The 18035-nt window shown below is 39.1% G+C and overlaps 1 protein-coding gene and 1 non-coding gene across 2 annotated transcripts; both read right to left on the reverse strand.

Moving 5' to 3' along the window:
• Positions 1-15857: 15857 nt before the first annotated feature.
• Positions 15858-15930, reverse strand: TRNAA-AGC (transfer RNA alanine (anticodon AGC)). Its single transcript has one exon. It is a non-coding gene; the product is annotated as a tRNA-Ala (tRNA).
• Positions 15931-16078: 148 nt separating this feature from the next.
• On the reverse strand, positions 16079-18035 carry LOC126614517 (21.7 kDa class VI heat shock protein-like). Its single transcript, XM_050282187.1, has 2 exons — positions 17415-18035; positions 16079-16491 (listed from the first exon to the last, which is right to left on the reverse strand). Exons 1-2 carry the CDS (start codon positions 17737-17739, stop codon positions 16190-16192), a joined length of 627 nt encoding a protein of 208 aa, XP_050138144.1. The 5' UTR covers positions 17740-18035; the 3' UTR covers positions 16079-16189.

Below are 18035 nucleotides of genomic sequence, written 5' to 3' on the forward strand. Positions count from 1 at the left end.
CTCCTCACTTATTACATATTTGCCCCTTCCTTTATTACATAATTACATTTAAGTCCCCCGAGTATTTGTACGAGATCTAAATACAGAGACCCTAAGTATGGTATAAACAAAATTATACGCATTAGAGCAAGTCCACCCCTAAGGACTTTGTGTCAGCACCCAGCCCATTTATCCACTTCAGTGAACAGTAACAGACTCCAATAAACAATAATAGGCCAATGCATCTCCGCCCCTAAAAAAATGCATTGGTACAAACGATCTTCACCCCTACAAAATGCACTGGCACCCAGCCCATTTAAAATATTTTTAAATTTTTTCTAAAAGAATAAAAAATAAAATAGTTTTAATTTCGGATAGGATTTTTAACCAATCTCGTCACGCCACATGACATCTTCAATGAGCTTCCATGAAGACATTTTTTTCTCTTAAAGTGTAGAAAATATTGAAATGTAGATAGTATAGAAAGTGTAGAAAATATTGAAATATGGTGTAAGGTGGAAGATGAGGGTTAGGTATTTATAGAAAAAAAAGATAACTTTTTTAAAATTTTACTATATTTAAAAAAAAATTCTCTATTTTTTTTATATTTTTTAATTAATTTTAATGTAGTTAATTAATCTGGACTGTTGGATTTGAAAAATATTCAAATCCAAGAGCCCAGGATCTGCCACGTGGCCAATGGTCATAAATCTGACCGTTAGACCATTTTTTTTTGGGATAAAACGTGGACCATTGATCTGTGATAGAACGGTCCAGTTTAAAAGTAAAATTTAAATTTTTGTTACCGTTGGAAATCCAACGGTCTAGAAAAACTAGCGGTTGGAAATCGAACGGCTCTAAGCGAACCATGTTGCTACAGCATAAATGGGCTGACAGCGCCTGCCGGCTTGTCTCCTACTCGCTGCCAAACGCGCATGCAGTCCACGCGCCAGCCAAATAGGCCGACTCTTGGGTCTGTCAAAAATAGGCTGGTCTGTTGACTGGCATGGGCTGTGTGCCAGGCAGCCCGACGGGCTGGAGTGAATTCCCTAATCCTTAGCTTGTTATTTGGACAGGGTGCTGGGCAAAAACCACTCCGGTGGACTTGCTCTTAGTAGTTTGAATGGTTGATATTTTTAACTCTTTTTATACATAAAGATTGAAGACCATATCCCTTTACAGAAATTATTTCCAGAACTTCAGGTGAATGTTAGCAACCTTCTCACTTTCCTTCTTATTCAACATTTTCACTTCTACTTATGTCAAGTATATTCTACTAGCACGCAAACTAAAAAGCTTATTATTATTTTATTGAAAAACTAAATTTTTAATAATACTAACAGAGGAAGAAAAATTGTAGAATTTTTAATATAATTAAAGTTAAAGCTTTGGGTGCTAATAGAGCACACGTCACATTAAAATAAATGAGAGAGTTGAAGTAAAAAAATAAGTGAGAAAGTTGTTAGCATTTCTCAAATTTAAGTGGTGCATTTTGAATCTTCGATAATGCCCAACGATTAACAAATTGATAGGAGAGTCATGAACAATCTGGAGTTTTTAACCTGAAAAAATAGCCCCACGCCCGGTGCGTGAGTAAAAAAAAATTAAAAAAAAACGAAAAACTCGCACGAGTAAAAAAAATTAAAAAAAAAACGAAAAACTAACTTCTCTTATACAAATAGCTCCAAAAGCCTTTACAAAAATAATAAAAACTCTTAAAATCCCTCGTCTAACACAACTTCAACTCTTCTACCCTATGTTAATCTTGTACCAAGCATGCAAGGTCTAAAATAGTGTGAACAAAACCACAGCTCAGTAGGAACATAACTCTTATCAAGGATAATTGTCAAGGCTAAATCAAGTGTCATGCAACACGTAATCAATTTTAACATGTTATCAAACACATTATATTCCATGAATGCAGCTTAACTTCAATTACTCAGCCCGTTAATTTATAATAAAACACGCGGACCTGCATGTCCCATAACATGCATTTTACCACTTCAGCGGTGGTCTGAATGCTCTATTATTTAAACTAACCCCCATAACTCAATCATCCCAAATTTCCCATTTTGTTTGTCATCTTATTCTCCTCTCGGTCGCCAGTCTCCACTACTTTATACCATTCCTATAATTTCACTTTTGCCACATTTGATGATCCCTACGAGAGACGAACTCAACCACACAAAATAAAATTCCATTTCCATAACCACTCAAATATTCCAATAAAGTCCATCCGCTCCAATATGCAATGACAGATGCATATAATCAACATTATCAATATTAGTAATATGAATACCATATTCACATAGCTTAAACAAGACAAATACCCCAATAGTGATAAGTTCCTCAAGAAACCCCTACATCAATTCCATAAAGCTAAAATGAAGATCCACGTCACTACCGCAATAGTTAAACTCTACGTACTTAAGCAAGTTCACATGATATTAAAAGAAATGAGAGAGTTGAAATGAAAAAAAATAAGTGAGAATGTTGCTACATTTCTCAAATATTCGTAGTGCATTTTATAATTATTTCTAAAGTGTATAAATCACTCAAAAAATAATATTTATCTAATAAAAAATAAAATCACTACAACTTTTGTACAAGTAATGGTGGTGTCGGTGGCCGAGGTCGATGATGGCTTCCTTCACATCCCCGATCTGCTTGTTTCACTTCTGCTCCCTGTCTTCTTCTTCTTCTTGTTCAGTATCCAACACAACCTCCACCACACATTTGTCCTTATCTTCTTCTCACTCTATGTTCAATGGTTGCACTGCAATTTCACTCACCAAGTCTTCTTCTTCTTCAAGAATTCCTGCCAAGTTTGATAAGTTCCAAGGTCAGACTCCCCAGGAAGTTCTTGAAGATGCCACACCACCACCATCTCTAGAAGCCCTTGAAGAAGATGGTGAACAAGAAGAAGATGACAGGTGAATTTCTTTACAAGCGATATTCTACTTTAAACTAAGATGACAGGAAATTTCGGACAATACTTCGTCGATCTCCGCATTGGCACCCCTCCCACATCGCTTCTTTCTCGTCCCCGATACCGACAGCGATCTCGTCTAGCTCAACTGCTCCAACCGCAAACCTAATAAGAGGACCCATCTCATTTTCCTAGCAACTGGGTCGCCTATTTGGGAACAATTTCTCGTATTGCCTCATGGACTACACCATGTCCCCGTCGCTGACAAGTTACCTTTGATTCGGAGGCGGCTCTCCGAGAGCCGTTGTTTCGAATTCGACACCCGGCGTTGATCCTTGCGCCAACGTGTCAGGGGCGGGTCAGGCCGAGTCTGCCCAGGCTGAGTTTTAAACTCGTTGGGAACTCGGTGTTTTAAATCCCTTCATTTGTATTTTATTTTTTAATTTCCACGTGAGCCTTAGGTGGACACGTGGTGTCCACTCATTGAACTGCTGTTTTAACAGGAACTTCACAGATATAAAACTGTCTAACAATTATCACTTTAGGTACCAAATTGGGATGAAAAAAACTTAATGTATAAAATGTAGAAAACCAAAAAACTTCAAAGTAGTATAAATTGAGATTTACCCTAGTTTTTAATTTATAATTTCTTAATGTCCATGTGGCGCCAAAGCGACATGTGACACACAGTCATTGTCTACATGGGCGTCACGTCATTAGTTAACGGAGATTATAACGGAAAAATCAAGAGATGTATGAAAGTGTCTCATAATTATGACTTTAGGTATTAGACCGAATGAAAAAAACCTTTTATGAAATGTTAAAAACTAATAAATTTCAGAATAATAAACTGAAATTAACCCCTTCTTCTGTGTACCAAAAAATGTGAGGTTTTTTCCCTCCCTTTTTTTTTTTTTTTTGAGAAAAGATTGATGGATTCATTGCCAACAAAATAGAGAGATACAGCCAAAAGCAATTACAACAAAGCTTCCGATAATATGCCCAACGATTGACAAATTAATAGAAGAGTTGTGAAGCGCAGCAACAAACCGGAGTTTTTAACCTGAAAAAAAATGGGAACAAGGCATTAGATGATGTTGATCCAAATCGACAAAAAGTTTTTGCACAATTGAAATGTGTATTTCAATGAGTTCTAACATAAAATCATTTAGTTATCAGTAGGGTAAGTAACGATTTTTTAAGCACTGCAAGGCTTTCATTTTCAATGTGCGAAACTCTAAATACTCCTTCACTTGTGAAGTTTACTAAATTTTAACACATGTTTAAAAATTTATTTTGTAATATGGGAGCATGTCATTCTTAAATACTACAGATGGATAACAATCACTATTTATTTTGTAACGTGAAAGCACGTAGTTATTCACTTGTTCCACCATTATATGATAATACTGTTGATGCACAAAAATGGAGGTCTTGGAACAACGTAAATCCGACCGTGAACCTACAAGAAAGTAAATAACACAAGACGTATCGTGGTTCACCCCAAGGTTTGGGCTACGTCCACACTGATGTTGTATTTATCTGAGAGGTGAGGGGGAGAACCTCTGAATATGAGAAGGGATGTGAGAGGGATGAGAAGGCTTAAGAAATGGCCTCCCCTAATTGTGAGGGTGAGGAATCCTTTTATAGAATAAGGGCTCCTCACTTATTACATATTTGCCCATTCCTTTATTACATAATTACATTTAAGTCCCCCCGAGTATTTATACAAGATCTAAATACGGAGGCCCTAAGTATGGTATAAACAGTAGTCCCCCAAGTCTTCAGTCAAGAGAGTCTTTTGGCTGGAGACTTGAAATTCAGTCCATGTGTGAGCCGAAGTAACTAGATGTCGTCTAGAGCTGAATACTCAAGATGAGGCGGCGCTCAATGTGAAATGAGGCTCAACTAGATGTAGCACATGTTGCAAGGCTGCTCGGCTTGTGGCTTATGTTGCATTGGTTAGCTTGGCTTGTGGCGTTTGAAGGTGAGGGAGTTCCTTTTATAGAATAATGGCTCGCTCCTCAATACATAAATGATGGGCTAGAGTTGATGTTTGCGGCGAGACGGTTGCTCAGTAGACGGCAATGCTCTCTAATGATAGTGAGAGAGTCCCTTTTATAGAATAAGGGCTCGCTCTTCAATACATGAATAATGTGTTAGAGTTGATGCTCTCGAATGATGGTGAGGGAGTCTCTTTTATAGAATAAGGGGTCGCTCCTTAATACATAAATATGGGCTAGAGTTGATGTTCTCTAATGGTGGTAAGGGAGTCCCTTTTATAGAATAAGGGATGGCTCCTCAATACATAAATGATGGGCTAGAGTTCCCCAAGTATTTTTCATGAGGCCCAGTTGAAGCCCAATATATGGTACATAATGTAGTCCCCCAAGTCTTCGATCAATGGAGTCTGTTGGCTAGAGACTTCAAATTGAATCCATGTATAGGCCGAAGTGGCAGTTGTTCGGAGACGGTATTTGTATACCCTGCACTGAAGCTTTGTAGGTAAAGCTTTGCAAGTGAAGCTTTGAAGCTGGAGCTCTGTAAATGAAGCTTTTGAAGCTAGAGCTTTGTAAATGAAGCTTTTGAAGCTAGAGCTCTGTAAATGAAGCTTTTGAAACTTGAGCTTTTGTAAATGAAGCTTTGTAAATGAAGCTTTTGAAGCTTGAGCTTTTGTAAATGAAGCTTTTGAAGCTATAACTCTATAAATGAAGCTTTTGAAGCTAAAGCTTTTGTAAATGAAGTCTTTGAAGCTGATTGACATTAATGATGCTCATGAATGTTTATGTTGATTGATATGAGTGATGCTCGTGGATGTTGACATGAGTGATGCTCATGAATGTTTATGTATGATTGATATGAGTAAAGCTCATGAATGTATGTATAAGAGTAATGCTCATGAATGTTTATGTATGATTGGCATGAGTAATGCTCATGTATAATTTGAAGTACTGGGCATACTTTTGGTCACCTAGTTGGTGGTGATAGCGGCAGGTTGCCGAATAATTTTGAAGTACTGGGCGTACTTTTGATCACCTGTTGGTGGTAATAGCGACAGGTTGCCGAATAATTTTGGTAGCACTGGACGTACTTTTGATCACCTGGTTGGTGCTATTTTGGGTTTATGGGCATTCGCCCTCCACACAACATTCCAGCCCATTTACTTTGGGCTTTGCCCTTTTTTTTTTTTTTTTTGGTATTATTACCCTCTGATGGGGTTTATACAGATGTCTCCGAGAGATAAGAAAGATAAATTACATCATTCAAAAATAAGGAAAGTAAACCACATCACTTTGGTAGGGTGGGTGTTTATTCCTTGCTTTTGCTTGTGTTTTTCTGCTGCACTCTCTCTGTCTCTTCATCTGGCAGACAGAAGGAATCATAATAATAGGACGATCTTTTACTTTTCTTCTTTTCTTAGCTTTCTGCAATTATCTCCGAGACTGATCGAGTAGTGGGTAGCCATGCTTTCTGCTTTTATTATTCTGTTCGTCTATCATTGCTCTAGTAGTGAAACTGTGAGCAGAGACCCAAAGTATAAACCTTTTTGTCTATCAGTGAAGAGGATGGGCATTCTGCAGGGCAGTATCCCTGCTTTGAGAAAGCACAGGTTTTTCTTGCTGTAGCAAACTTTAAGATTTGTCTTACTTTGTACCAGAACCACGATACCATGTCCCCCCTTTATTTATATACAATATAGTTTTGGGTTGGAATTATTAAAGATAGGAATAAAATATCACAGGATGCATGTGATAATGTGATGATGTGGTTTCCAGTAACAGGATATGAATTTGAAGAAAACTTATCTTCTTCGTTGCTTTTCCACTTGGCACTTTCCAAAAAAAACAGTTTCTCTATTATTCTCAGGGGCTGTGAGATAGCGGGGAAGCAACAGGGGTAGGATGGCGAAGAAAATGAGAATTCCAAGGCTACCCTTGAGGAAATCGTTGATCGGAGCGTAGAGGACGGTGACGAAGGAGATCATAGTGGTTAAAACTATCTGGGAGGCCAAGATTCCGTACACCTTGCGGATGAATCCCCATCGGAGTTGGTTCTCGCCTTTACTCAGACCTGGGTACAACAACTCCCCCGACTCTATGTTCACCTCCGCCGCCTTGCCGTCGTTGTTTGTACCCACATCCGTGTATCCGTGCATCTTTCATCGGAGTGACAACACCTTTGTCGCGCTAATCAAAGTCCTTTGGAAGATCATTGGTGGGAAGAATCGAAGCATTGTTCGCGTCGGTCGGAAGCCGAAAATGATGCTTGAGTCCGAGAAAGTTCCTGTGAAACTCCTTGAGAGTGAGATCTTGGTGACACCGTGGACTACAGAGGGGTCGAGCACTGGTGTCGCTTAGCTCTGCAGAGGTTGGCCTTGAAGATGCCGAACCTGTAATCGTGCTCCACCTGAGTCATGTAGGTCTTCCCGAACATGGCTTTGAAGCTGGAGAAGTGCTCGGCGTGGAGGAGTTGATTTGCTATGTTTTGCTGCTGCCTCTGCGACCTATGTTGCTTGCCCTGCTCAATAATTTAATCTTAATTTCAAAAGATTATGAATTCTTTGTAACTATATATTTGATTTGTATCTGGTTCGTACGTGCACCGACTCGTCCCTCAATAATACTTCCTTAATTATATCAATGTTGATTTGCAGTACATTCTCTTATGTGCCAAGATTTGTAATAGTTAATTAACATGCAACAAGTGAGGGCGGAGAATAGGAGAGAAATAAGGAGAAGGAAGGAGGCGAGATGATCCATTGTTAGTGGTAAGTGTAACTGTGTTTCCATTGATGCTGCCGTGACCGGGAGCTGAAGCGGAAGACATAGGTTTTGCAGTGACTGTGCAGATGTTTGGTTCTTGGATTTCTGTAGATTCACGGTGGAGGTGAAAAAATGAAAGAGAACCGACACAACTTTTCATATCGTTTCCCACAGACGGCGCCAAATGTTGATGAACAAAACCGGAGGTCTTGGAACAACGTAAATCCGACCATGAACCTGCAAGAAAGTAAATAACACAAGACGTATCGTGGTTAACCCCAAGGTTTGGCTTACGTCCACACTGATATTGTATTTATCTGAGATGTGAGGGAGAGAACCTTTGAATATGAGAGGGGATGTGAGAGGGGTGAGAAGGCTTAAGAAATGGTCTCCCTTAATTGTAAGGATGAGGAGTCCTTTTATAGAATAAGAGCTCCTCACTTATTACATATTTGCCCCTTCTTTTATTACATAATTACATTTAAGTCCCCCAAGTATTTATACGAGATCTAAACACGAATGCCCTAAGTATGGTATAAACAGTAGTCTTCCAAGTCTTCAGTCAAGAGAGTCTTTTGGCTGGAGACTTAAAATTCAGTCCATGTGTGGGCCGAAGTAACCAGATGTCGTCTAGAGCTGAATACTCGAGATGAGGCAGCACTCAATGTGAAATGAGGCTCAACTAAATGTAGCACATGTTGCGAGGCTGATCGGCTTGTGACTTATGTTGCCTTGGTTAGCTCGGCTTGTGGCGTTTGAAGGTGGGGGAGTTCCTTTTATAGAATAAGGGCTCACTCCTCAATACATAAATGATGGGCTAGAGTTGATGCTCGCGGCGAGGTGGTTGCTCAGTAGGCGGCGATGCTCTCTAATGATGGTGAGAGAGTCCCTTTTATAGAATAAGGGCTCGCTCCTCAATACATGAATAATGTGCTAGAGTTGATGCTCTCTAATGATGGTGAGGGAATCCCTTTTATAGAATAAGGGCTCGCTCTTCAATACATAAATATGGGCTAGAGTTGATGTTCTCTAATGGTGGTGAATGAGTCTTTTTTATAGAATAAGGGCTCGCTCATCAATACATGAATGATGGGCTAGAGTCCCCCAAGTATTTTTCATAAGGCCCAGTTGAGGCCCAATATATGGTATAACGTTGATGCATGGTTCATGGCCCAATATTTTTTTTTTCTCGGAAATTCGAAAATTCAAAAATTTGAAAATTCGAAAATTCAAAATTTAAAAAAAAAAAATATATATATATATATATATATTTTAAACTTTGTAGGTGAAGCTTTGGTGTTGAAGCTTTTGTGGTGGGTGAAACTTTTGTTGGTGAAGCTTTTGTGGGTGAAGCTTTTGTGGTGGGGAAGCTTTTATGGGTGAAGCATTTGTCTTTTATGGGTGAAGCTTTTATGGGTGAAGCTATTGTGGGTGAAGCTTTTGTAGGTGAAGCTCTAGAGTTGAAGCTTTGGAGTTAAAGCTTTATGTAGGTGAAGCTTTTGTGGTGGGTGAAACTTTTGTGGGTGAAGCTTTTGTTGATGAAGCTTTTATGGGTGAAGCTTTTGTAGGTGAAGCTATTGTGGGGGGTGAAGCTATTGTCGGTGAAGCTTTTGTAGGTGAAGCTTTTATGGGTGAAGCTATTGTGGGTGAAGCTTTTGTGGTGGGTGAAGTTTTTATGGGTGAAGCTTTTGTGTGAAGCTATTGTGGGTGAAGCTTTTGTAGGTAAAGCTTTGGAGTTGAAGCTTTGTAGGTGAGGCTTTGGAGTTGAAGCTTTTGTTGGGTACCAGGAATTGATTTTGCTTCACACTATCTTGATCAAGATAGTGTGAAGCTTTTGAGAATTTGTAGTTGTCCTCCATTGATGAAGCTTTTGTTGGTTAAGCTTTGGAGTTGAAGCTTTTGAGAATTGTGGTTGAACTCATTTGATTAAGCTTTTGTTGGCACCATAAATTGGTTTTGCTTCACACTATCTTGATCAAAAGTGTGTGAAGCTGTTGAGAATTGTGGTTGCCCTCCATCGATGAAGCTCTTATTGGCACTATAAATTGGTTTTGCTTCACAATGTCTTGATCAAGAGTGTGTGAAGCTTTTGAGAATTGTGGTTGAACTCCTTTGATGAAGCTCTTATTGGCACCATAAATTGGTTTTGCTTCAGACTGTCTTGATCAAGAGTGTGTGAAGCTTTTGAGAATTGTGGTTGCCCTCCATTGATGAAGCTCTTGTTGGCACTATAAATTAGTTTTGCTTCACACTGTCTTGATCAAGAGTGTGTGAAGCTTTTGAGAATTGTGGTTGCCCTCCATTGATGAAGCTCTTGTTGGCACCATAAATTGGTTTTGCTTCACACTGTCTTGATTAAGAGTGTATGAAACTTTTAAGATTGATGAAGCTCTTATTGGCACTATAAATTGGTTTTGCTTCACACTGTCTTGATCAAGAGTGTGTGAAGCTTTTGAGAATTGTGGTTGAACTACTTTGATGAAGCTCTTATTGGCACCATAAATTGGTTTTGCTTCACACTGTCTTGATCAAGAGTGTGTGAAGCTTTTGAGAATTGTGGTTGCCCTCCATTGATGAAGCTCTTGTTGGCACCATAAATTGGTTTTGCTTCACACTGTCTTGATTAAGAGTGTGTGAAGCTTTTAAGATTGATGAAGCTCTTGTTGGCACTATAAATTGGTTTTGTTTCACATTGTCTTGATCAAAAGTGTGTGAAGCTTTTGAGAATTGTGGTTGAACTACTTTGATGAAGCTCTTGTTGGCACCATAAATTGGTTTTGCTTCACACTGTCTTAATCAAGAGTGTGAAGCTTTCTACGAGTTATAGTGTTTGCATTGTTATAGAGGGGAAATGTCTGAAGCAGATGCAAGATGGCTGAATAGCTTGATCTTCGTATGCCGTGTACTGAAGTTGTTGTTGGCTTACAATAAAATTTTGTTGGTGACTATAACTCTTTTTGGGCATAAGTGCTCCCCTAGTTGAGTTGTCAAGCTTGAGGGTTTTTGATTATTTGTGAATGCTAGGAGTTCACATGTACAAGTTGTACCACTCGTCTTATGGTAAGTGGAATGAATGGTGAGTTGCTTTCATCACTTGGTTGGTGGTACGAAGGTGAGTTCCTTCATCACCTTTCATCACATTTCATCACCTGGTTAGTGGCACGATGATGAGTTCCTTCTTCACCTGGTTGGTGGCATGAATGGCAAGTTGCCAAATGATATTAGAGTACGGGTTCTACATTTCATCACCTGGTTGGTGGCATGAAGGAGAGTACAGGTTGTACATTTCATCACCTGGTTTGTGGCATGAATATGAGTTCTTTCTTTACCTGGTTGGTGGCATGAGTGGCAAGTTGCCAAATGATATTAGAGTACGGGTTGTACATTTTATCACCTGGTTGGTGGCATGAAAGGGAGTACGGGTTATACATTTCATCATTTCATCACCTGGTTGGTGGCACGAAGATGAGTTCCTTTTTCACCTGGTTGGTGGTATGAGTGGCAAGTTGCTAAATGATATTAGAGTACGGGTTGTACATTTCATTTCCTGGTTTGTGGCATGAAGGAGGGTACGGGTTGTACATTTTATCACCTGGTTGATGGTATGAAGATGAGTTCCTTCTTCACCTGGTTGGTGGCATGAGTGGCAAGTTGCCAAATGATATTAGAGTATGGGTTGTACATTTCATCACCTGGTTAGTGGCATGAATGAGAGTACGGGTTGTACATTTCATCACCTGGTTGGTGAAAATAAGGGCAAGGCGTCGAGGCACATTGTAACAAGTGTCGAAGACATAGCACAGTTGGCTTATATATGGATGTGTTGGAATGTATGATGTTTATATATGAATGTGTTGGAATGTATGATGTTTATGTATGAATGTGTTGGAATGTATAATGTTTATGTTGATTGATATGAGTGATACTTATGAATGTTTTGCTATGCATGAAGGGATCCATGCCTTTGATATGTGAACCATGTTGGTTGTAACACTTAGTATCACATACTTTGTGTCAAAGTACGCTTGTTGAAGCTTTGAGTTGAAGTATAAAGGTAGGTTAGTGTAGACCAAGTGTTCCAGTACTAGGAATGCAAAAGACTCAGAAGAAGTTGTCTGAATTCCCTCTTCTTTAAATATTTGCCAAATGGCTTGTGTGACAAAAGATCTCAAGCAGTTGAGAGTCAAAACATTTGTAATATGTATGCCTTCTTATAATAGCATTTCCTTCAGTACCTAGTCATCCACTTTGAAAGAGTGAGGCTTGGCCCCATAGTCATAATAGTCGACGGTACGTTCACCCCTGGTTGTCTTGATACGAACTTTTATCCCTCTTGTTGTAATGGGCTTGCTAAGAGTAAAAATCTTTCCTCTTACTAAGAGACAGATACGTTTGGTGACTTAGCGAGTAGCTAAATGAGGCAGGAGATGATGCAATGGGTGTCTAAATGGCCAATATCTCCTCACTTGGTAGAACTTGACTTCCACTTCCCATTTGTTGATAGGGGTTAACCATATGGAGGTTTCCTTGGTACATCATTGTTTCGGCAAAGGCGTGGTTGTAAGCATGTGCCATCACCTCAGAATAAGTCTTATAAGTGTTGGCATTGATCATATACTTGAAGAAATAATTACGTAGGCATGCCGTGAAGGCCTTGATGGCGGTCTTGTCATCTGCCTCAGCGTAGCGAGAATACTTATGGCTAAAACGACCGGCATACTCTCGTAGTGACTCGTCCGGCTTCTGGCGAATTGTGTACAAGTCATCTATAGAATGCAAATGATCGGTCTGAAAGATGTGTTGAGAGAAAAATAGTTTCCTCAATTCCTTAAATGAGTTTACTGTCTCAGGTGGAAGACAACAATACCAGTTCAGAGCTCCGTCAAAGATGGTGGAGGGGAAGAGAAGACATCGCTCTTCATCGGTGTGCATCTGATCTGCCATGGTGGACTCAAAGAAGTTAAGGTGTTCAAGTGGGTCTTTCCTTCCAGTATAGAGTTGTAAACCAAACTTTTGTTTTGTCTTCGCTTGAAGGGGGTGTCAAGAATCCTTCTTGTGAGAGGGTCAAGCTTGGGTTGGTTCCAGTCAGGTATCTCGACCTGACGTTCGGCCTTTAACTTGTTTACTTCCTCAATGAGCTGTAGGACAAGAGGGTCCTGAGTGGAGTCATGTACCACTAGAATTTTCTTTCGTAAGTCTCCATCGCCTCTTGGAAGTAGGAAAGTTTGAGCAAGGGCGTGTGTTTTTTTCTTGGACTCGCCGTACTGACTTCTAGGGCGAGTCTGTCAGAATACCTCAGAGTCCCCTGTACCTTCATGTTCCTCTGGGACCTGTCGTTCATTCCCTAGATTGGCAGCTGGCCTAGGTCGTGGGAGGGGACTGAGTCTTTCAGAAACCCTTGGGTTATTGATCTTCAAGCATATGTGGAGGGGATTATCTCAACGTTGCTTTAGGAAGTCTCGGCAGTTATGATAAACGGCTTTCGATCCTTCCAACCCTTCTGCAAGGAAGTGTCTTCCTCCACTTCTTCTACTTCGGGTCGAAGCATCTCGGTTGAGAGAAGTCTCATGTTGATCAATTTTTTTATGATTAGCTCGCTCCTCATCAGGGATACCCATGTCGAATGGAGGTGACCCTTCGTGTTGGGGGGCACCCAGATGATGGTTGATGTCCACATGGGCAACGAGCTCACGTGTTTGAGTACGCCTAGTTTCGTTGAGCTTCTCATACTGCTCCTGGAGAACTTCATTCTTCATTGCTATCTTGTTGTTCTGAGCTTCTAGCTCATCGACTTTAGCTTGAAGAGCAACCTTATTTCCTTCCTTTTTTTCGTTGCTTCGCAACAGGTGCAAGAAGGGTGTCATTCTGTGTGTTGTGGCTTCCTTCGCTCCCCATGTTGGAAAGGGATGTCTGGTCAAAAGATAGTGTACGAATGGTGGAAACCAGTTTGGCAAAGCTGAAGAGAATGGCAATAAGTGTCGTTCCCACATACGGCGCCAAATGTTGATGCACAAAACCAGAGGTCTTGGAACAACGTAAATCCGACCGTGAACCTGCAAGAAAGTAAATAACACAAGACGTATCGTTGTTCACCCCAAGGTTTGGACTACGTCCACACTGATATTGTATTTATCTGAGAGGTGAGGGAGAGAACCTCTGAATATGAGAAGGGTGAGAAGGTTTAAGAAATGGGATCCCCTAATTGTGAGGGTGATGAGTCCTTTTATAAAATAAGAGCTCCTCACTTATTACATATTTGCCCCTTCCTTTATTACATAATTACATTTAAGTCCCCCGAGTATTTATATGAGATATACATACGGAGGCCCTAAATATGGTATAAACAAATACATATACCAAACACTAAAATAATGAAAACCCAAACTTGGCTAACTCTATTGGATTGGATTTCCAAAATCAAATGGATTTCGACCATAGTTGTGAAGTTAAAATTCGATTATAATTAGACCGGATGAAACATACACTAAATGGAATTCAAGTCCTATGGAAGACCTTATCACTTCCTAACTAGTTAGTTGCTTAAATTGTTATGCTGATAAATCAAGGGATCAAAATGTGGAAGAAAGAACAAAATTAGGAGCACCAGTACTAGCAGCAGTCAAATCTCACCCACTAGGGCGTGGAGAGCTTCGTCCAAAACGAATGTCTATTCCCACTTCTGTCCGAAATCATGATATCTTATATGAATTTAAGTTAAGTTAGTTCGGATTTTTATAATAATTTTTTAGCAGACAAATTCTATGATTAATCAATTAGGTCAATAGTTGCACTCATTTTAAACTGATCTAATCCGATTGTCTCTGATGCCATATGTTGACGATGGAACATAAGATTGCGTTGAAGCTTACGCTTTTTGTTCAACTAATTCCAAGTTGACAAATAATTAGACTTAATCAACAAGATGTGCATATGTCGCCACTCAAACATTTTGATTAATTCAACACACACACGTATAAATAAAGCAATCCCCGATTTGTTTCATAATGTATGATTTATTCAGCTTAATTATGCAGGCGAACACTCCAAGTAATTCAAAAATTATGGGACACCGAACAATGCTTCGTTTGACAACTCGAACTGTACGGATTATTTCAGTCGGATAGGATAATCTATTGTCAGATAATACTGACTATTTAGTCACGCGTATTGACTATTTAGTCAGGAGTTTGGCGTAAAATCGGATTAAATACCGATTTTTTTATAAAATAAATAAATAATAATATTATCTATAGTTTCTAAGAGTATAAACAAATTAAAGAGTATTGATTAGATTTTGAAAAATAAAAATAAAAACTCAGTTCATCTTGGACTTGTTTTAGTTTGCATTTCTTCCTTAATAAAAGTTGCCGCTGCACAAAGAATCAAACATTATCATGTTGATCTACTTCCTCAAAAGGAAATTGAAGAATATTTAATGGCATTGGGTTTCCAATTTAAAATCAAATTTGGTATTAGAGCCCGTCGATTTGATGGAAAAAACACTAGAAACCACCACCTTTAATCCAAAAGCAGATGTTGCGGTCATGGATGTTTGTCACGAGTATCTGCAAACGCAGGTCAACGACCTATTCATCGATTAGCCCAAATTCCAACTTATTCCATTACCCAATCCCCACCCCCAACAACCATACACAGCTGCACCCCCAAACTCCAATTCCTTCTTCATCGAGAGAGAAAAAATGGAATATTGTTTGAGAAGATGGATCGGGATGGTGTTGGAGTAATCTACGAGGAGGGATGGAAAAAGAGCCAGCATGATTTTTTTCCAACAATCCGAATAATAATACTAAGAATTTGAAGTGTATAAAATATCTAGTGTGTGCCGTATAAAAGAGACGAGACCGCATAAAAATTTGGTGTTAATTTAATAAGGAATAACACCAACTACCAAATGGTATTGAAGACCATGATTGGTAAACAAGTTTTCTGGTCAATCGGTTCATTAGAATATGCAGCCGCCCAAGCATTTAGAACCTTTTTTTTTATTTCTTTTAATGCTTGGATAATTGGATTAGGGTTCGAGTTGGCATTTACAGAAGAATAAACACTAGTACTTTTAGTCATATGAAATTCCAGCCCGTGATTCGCTAGCTTTGGCGTCGTTTATTAATTATTGACAAGAAGCTAAATAGCCGTCTGAATAAATATGAAAAAGGCAAAAATAATGGAGATGCGGGGTATCGATCCCCGTACCTCTCGCATGCTAAGCGAGCGCTCTACCATCTGAGCTACATCCCCGTTTCTTGTTATTTTTCCTTTTTTAATCATTATACTTCCGTACTTAAAGCTCAGGAGGGCAACTTGCTGAATCGGGTTCACTGTTACGGTGGACCGAGACATCATGACCGTAAACTTGTTTCATGTACGTCATTTTTTACAATAGGCATGAAAAAACTCTGCTGTATAAAAGTACGTCATCACATCACACAAATTTATGTCACAAGTACGTCAAAATTTAACAAGTCACAAATAGTATGTTATTGGGTTTTAATTGAACTTACACCGCATCATTATCTTTTGCATTAGCCTCATAATCCAAGGGTTTATTGTTGATCTTGTGAATTTTGATTTCCAAAAGTAGGTCATTAGTGAGAGAAGCCTCTATCCTTTTGAAATCTGCATCTTGTGGGAGCTCAAGCCTCCGAACATAACCATGTTCCCACCAATTCCCACTTCTCCAATCCTTTGTGCTCTTCAAGGAGTTGGACTCTCCTCCTTGCTGCTGCTGCTTCCACCGCCCACTAATTTCCACCACCTTCCCATTTTCAGCATACACCTGAATATTATTTTTCCCTTCTCCTGTTTCACCAAATAATTACTGTTGAGTACGTTTTCGATTTTTCTTTTCTGATACAAACGATTTTGGGTACATGAAAATAAATTTAAAAGCGTGGATGCAGAGCAAGATACTTTTTAACTATTTTAAATAAAAGTTTTGTGCATTAAGTTATAGTCTCACTGCCCTCATAAATTTAGATTCTAGTTATAGTCACATCTCAAGCTCCACAACATTCCGGACTCAACTCTGTTATAGCACGATATTATCCGTTTTAGGCTCTGATTACACCCTTATGATTTTGTTTCATCCATCCTGGAAATCCCTTTTTCGCTTAACTTCGAAATTCCTACTAAACTAGAAGTCATTGAGCTTCCAAAAGACCTTGTGCTAACAGAGGTGGACATGTACATATAAAGCATAGAGGATCCACTTTCCTAGACGATTTGGAATCTAACAGCAAGGTGATTACTATTTATAAATAAATAAATATATATATATATATATACTGCTACTGTATCATGCACGTGTCATTATCGTCCTAACTGTATTTAAGGAGATTAGTAGTAAAAATAAATATTGAGTTGTGGAGAGGAGAATGAAGAAGATGATTGAGTATATATTTGTAGAATTAAAGAAAAGAGTTTTTTTTTTTTTGGATTTTTTTGCCGTTGGATTAATCCTGACTCTTGATTTTCAAAATCTTTTAAAATTAGACGCATCAGATTGTTCCACGGCACAACCTATAATTTAAAAAATAAAATTACCGACGAAAATCCAACAGTCCATATGAGAAGACTGTTGCAAAACCAATGGTTGAGGCCAAGGCAGACTTCTTGGGTTTGTAGATGCAGTCTCCTTAGTTCATGAAATTTAAATCATAATTAGGAAATTAAGAAGTCTAATTTCTGAAACAAATAAATTAAAAGTAGTTGAAAAACCTTACCTGGTAGCTCTACTTTAAGGACATAGTCTCGATCTGTTTGAAACCAATCAATAGTGTTTTGGCCAGCGCTTCTGAGACCAGACAGCAAGATATCTGACTCAAACTCCCACAGTGGGAAGGCATCAGAAGGATCAAAAAATTTCCCAAACAACAAAGGACTGAAAAAAGATGCACCACCAAAGACCTTCTGGATTGTTGGATTTGGACTGCCCTGAGACATGAATCTTCTGAACACGTCTTCTCTCAATAAAACACACCATTTCTGCGGAGTTTGATCGTCTCTTACGACTTCAAGCTGCTTCCGAGTAGTACTACTAGTAGTCATTGGAGAAGCTTGAGAGAGCAACTTTTGAGAGGATGGTGGAGAGAGGTTAGCGTTGTTTGGTGTTTATAGTGAAGGAGAGCACTTTGGAGAAAGTTAGAGCACCAATTCCTTGGTGAGAATATTTGGAGGGCTGTAAAGCAATTTGGAATATTTTCTTTTTCCAGGTTTTTGCTTGTCGGTGTGAAGAAAATCAAGCTAATTAATTTTTCTATCAAGCTAGCTAGTATTTCACTTGTCTCTAACAGCACAAGGTTGGCTTTTTGTTTCTTTGGTATACAAGACGAGTTATGATCCAT

This window comes from Malus sylvestris, chromosome 3 (assembly GCF_916048215.2).
Source record: "Malus sylvestris chromosome 3, drMalSylv7.2, whole genome shotgun sequence".
Classification (NCBI taxonomy): domain Eukaryota; kingdom Viridiplantae; phylum Streptophyta; class Magnoliopsida; order Rosales; family Rosaceae; genus Malus; species Malus sylvestris.

What these genes read in the sequence shown, in the direction of transcription:
- LOC126614517 (XM_050282187.1), bottom strand. Translation starts at nt 17,739, where the DNA reads ATGACTACTAGTAGTACTACTCGGAAGCAGCTTGAAGTCGTAAGAGAC. An exon ending in CCTTAAAGTAGAGCTACCAG is followed by an intron (nt 16,492 to 17,414) that starts GTAAGGTTTTTC and finishes TTGGTGAAACAG; the next exon opens with GAGAAGGGAAAAATAATATT.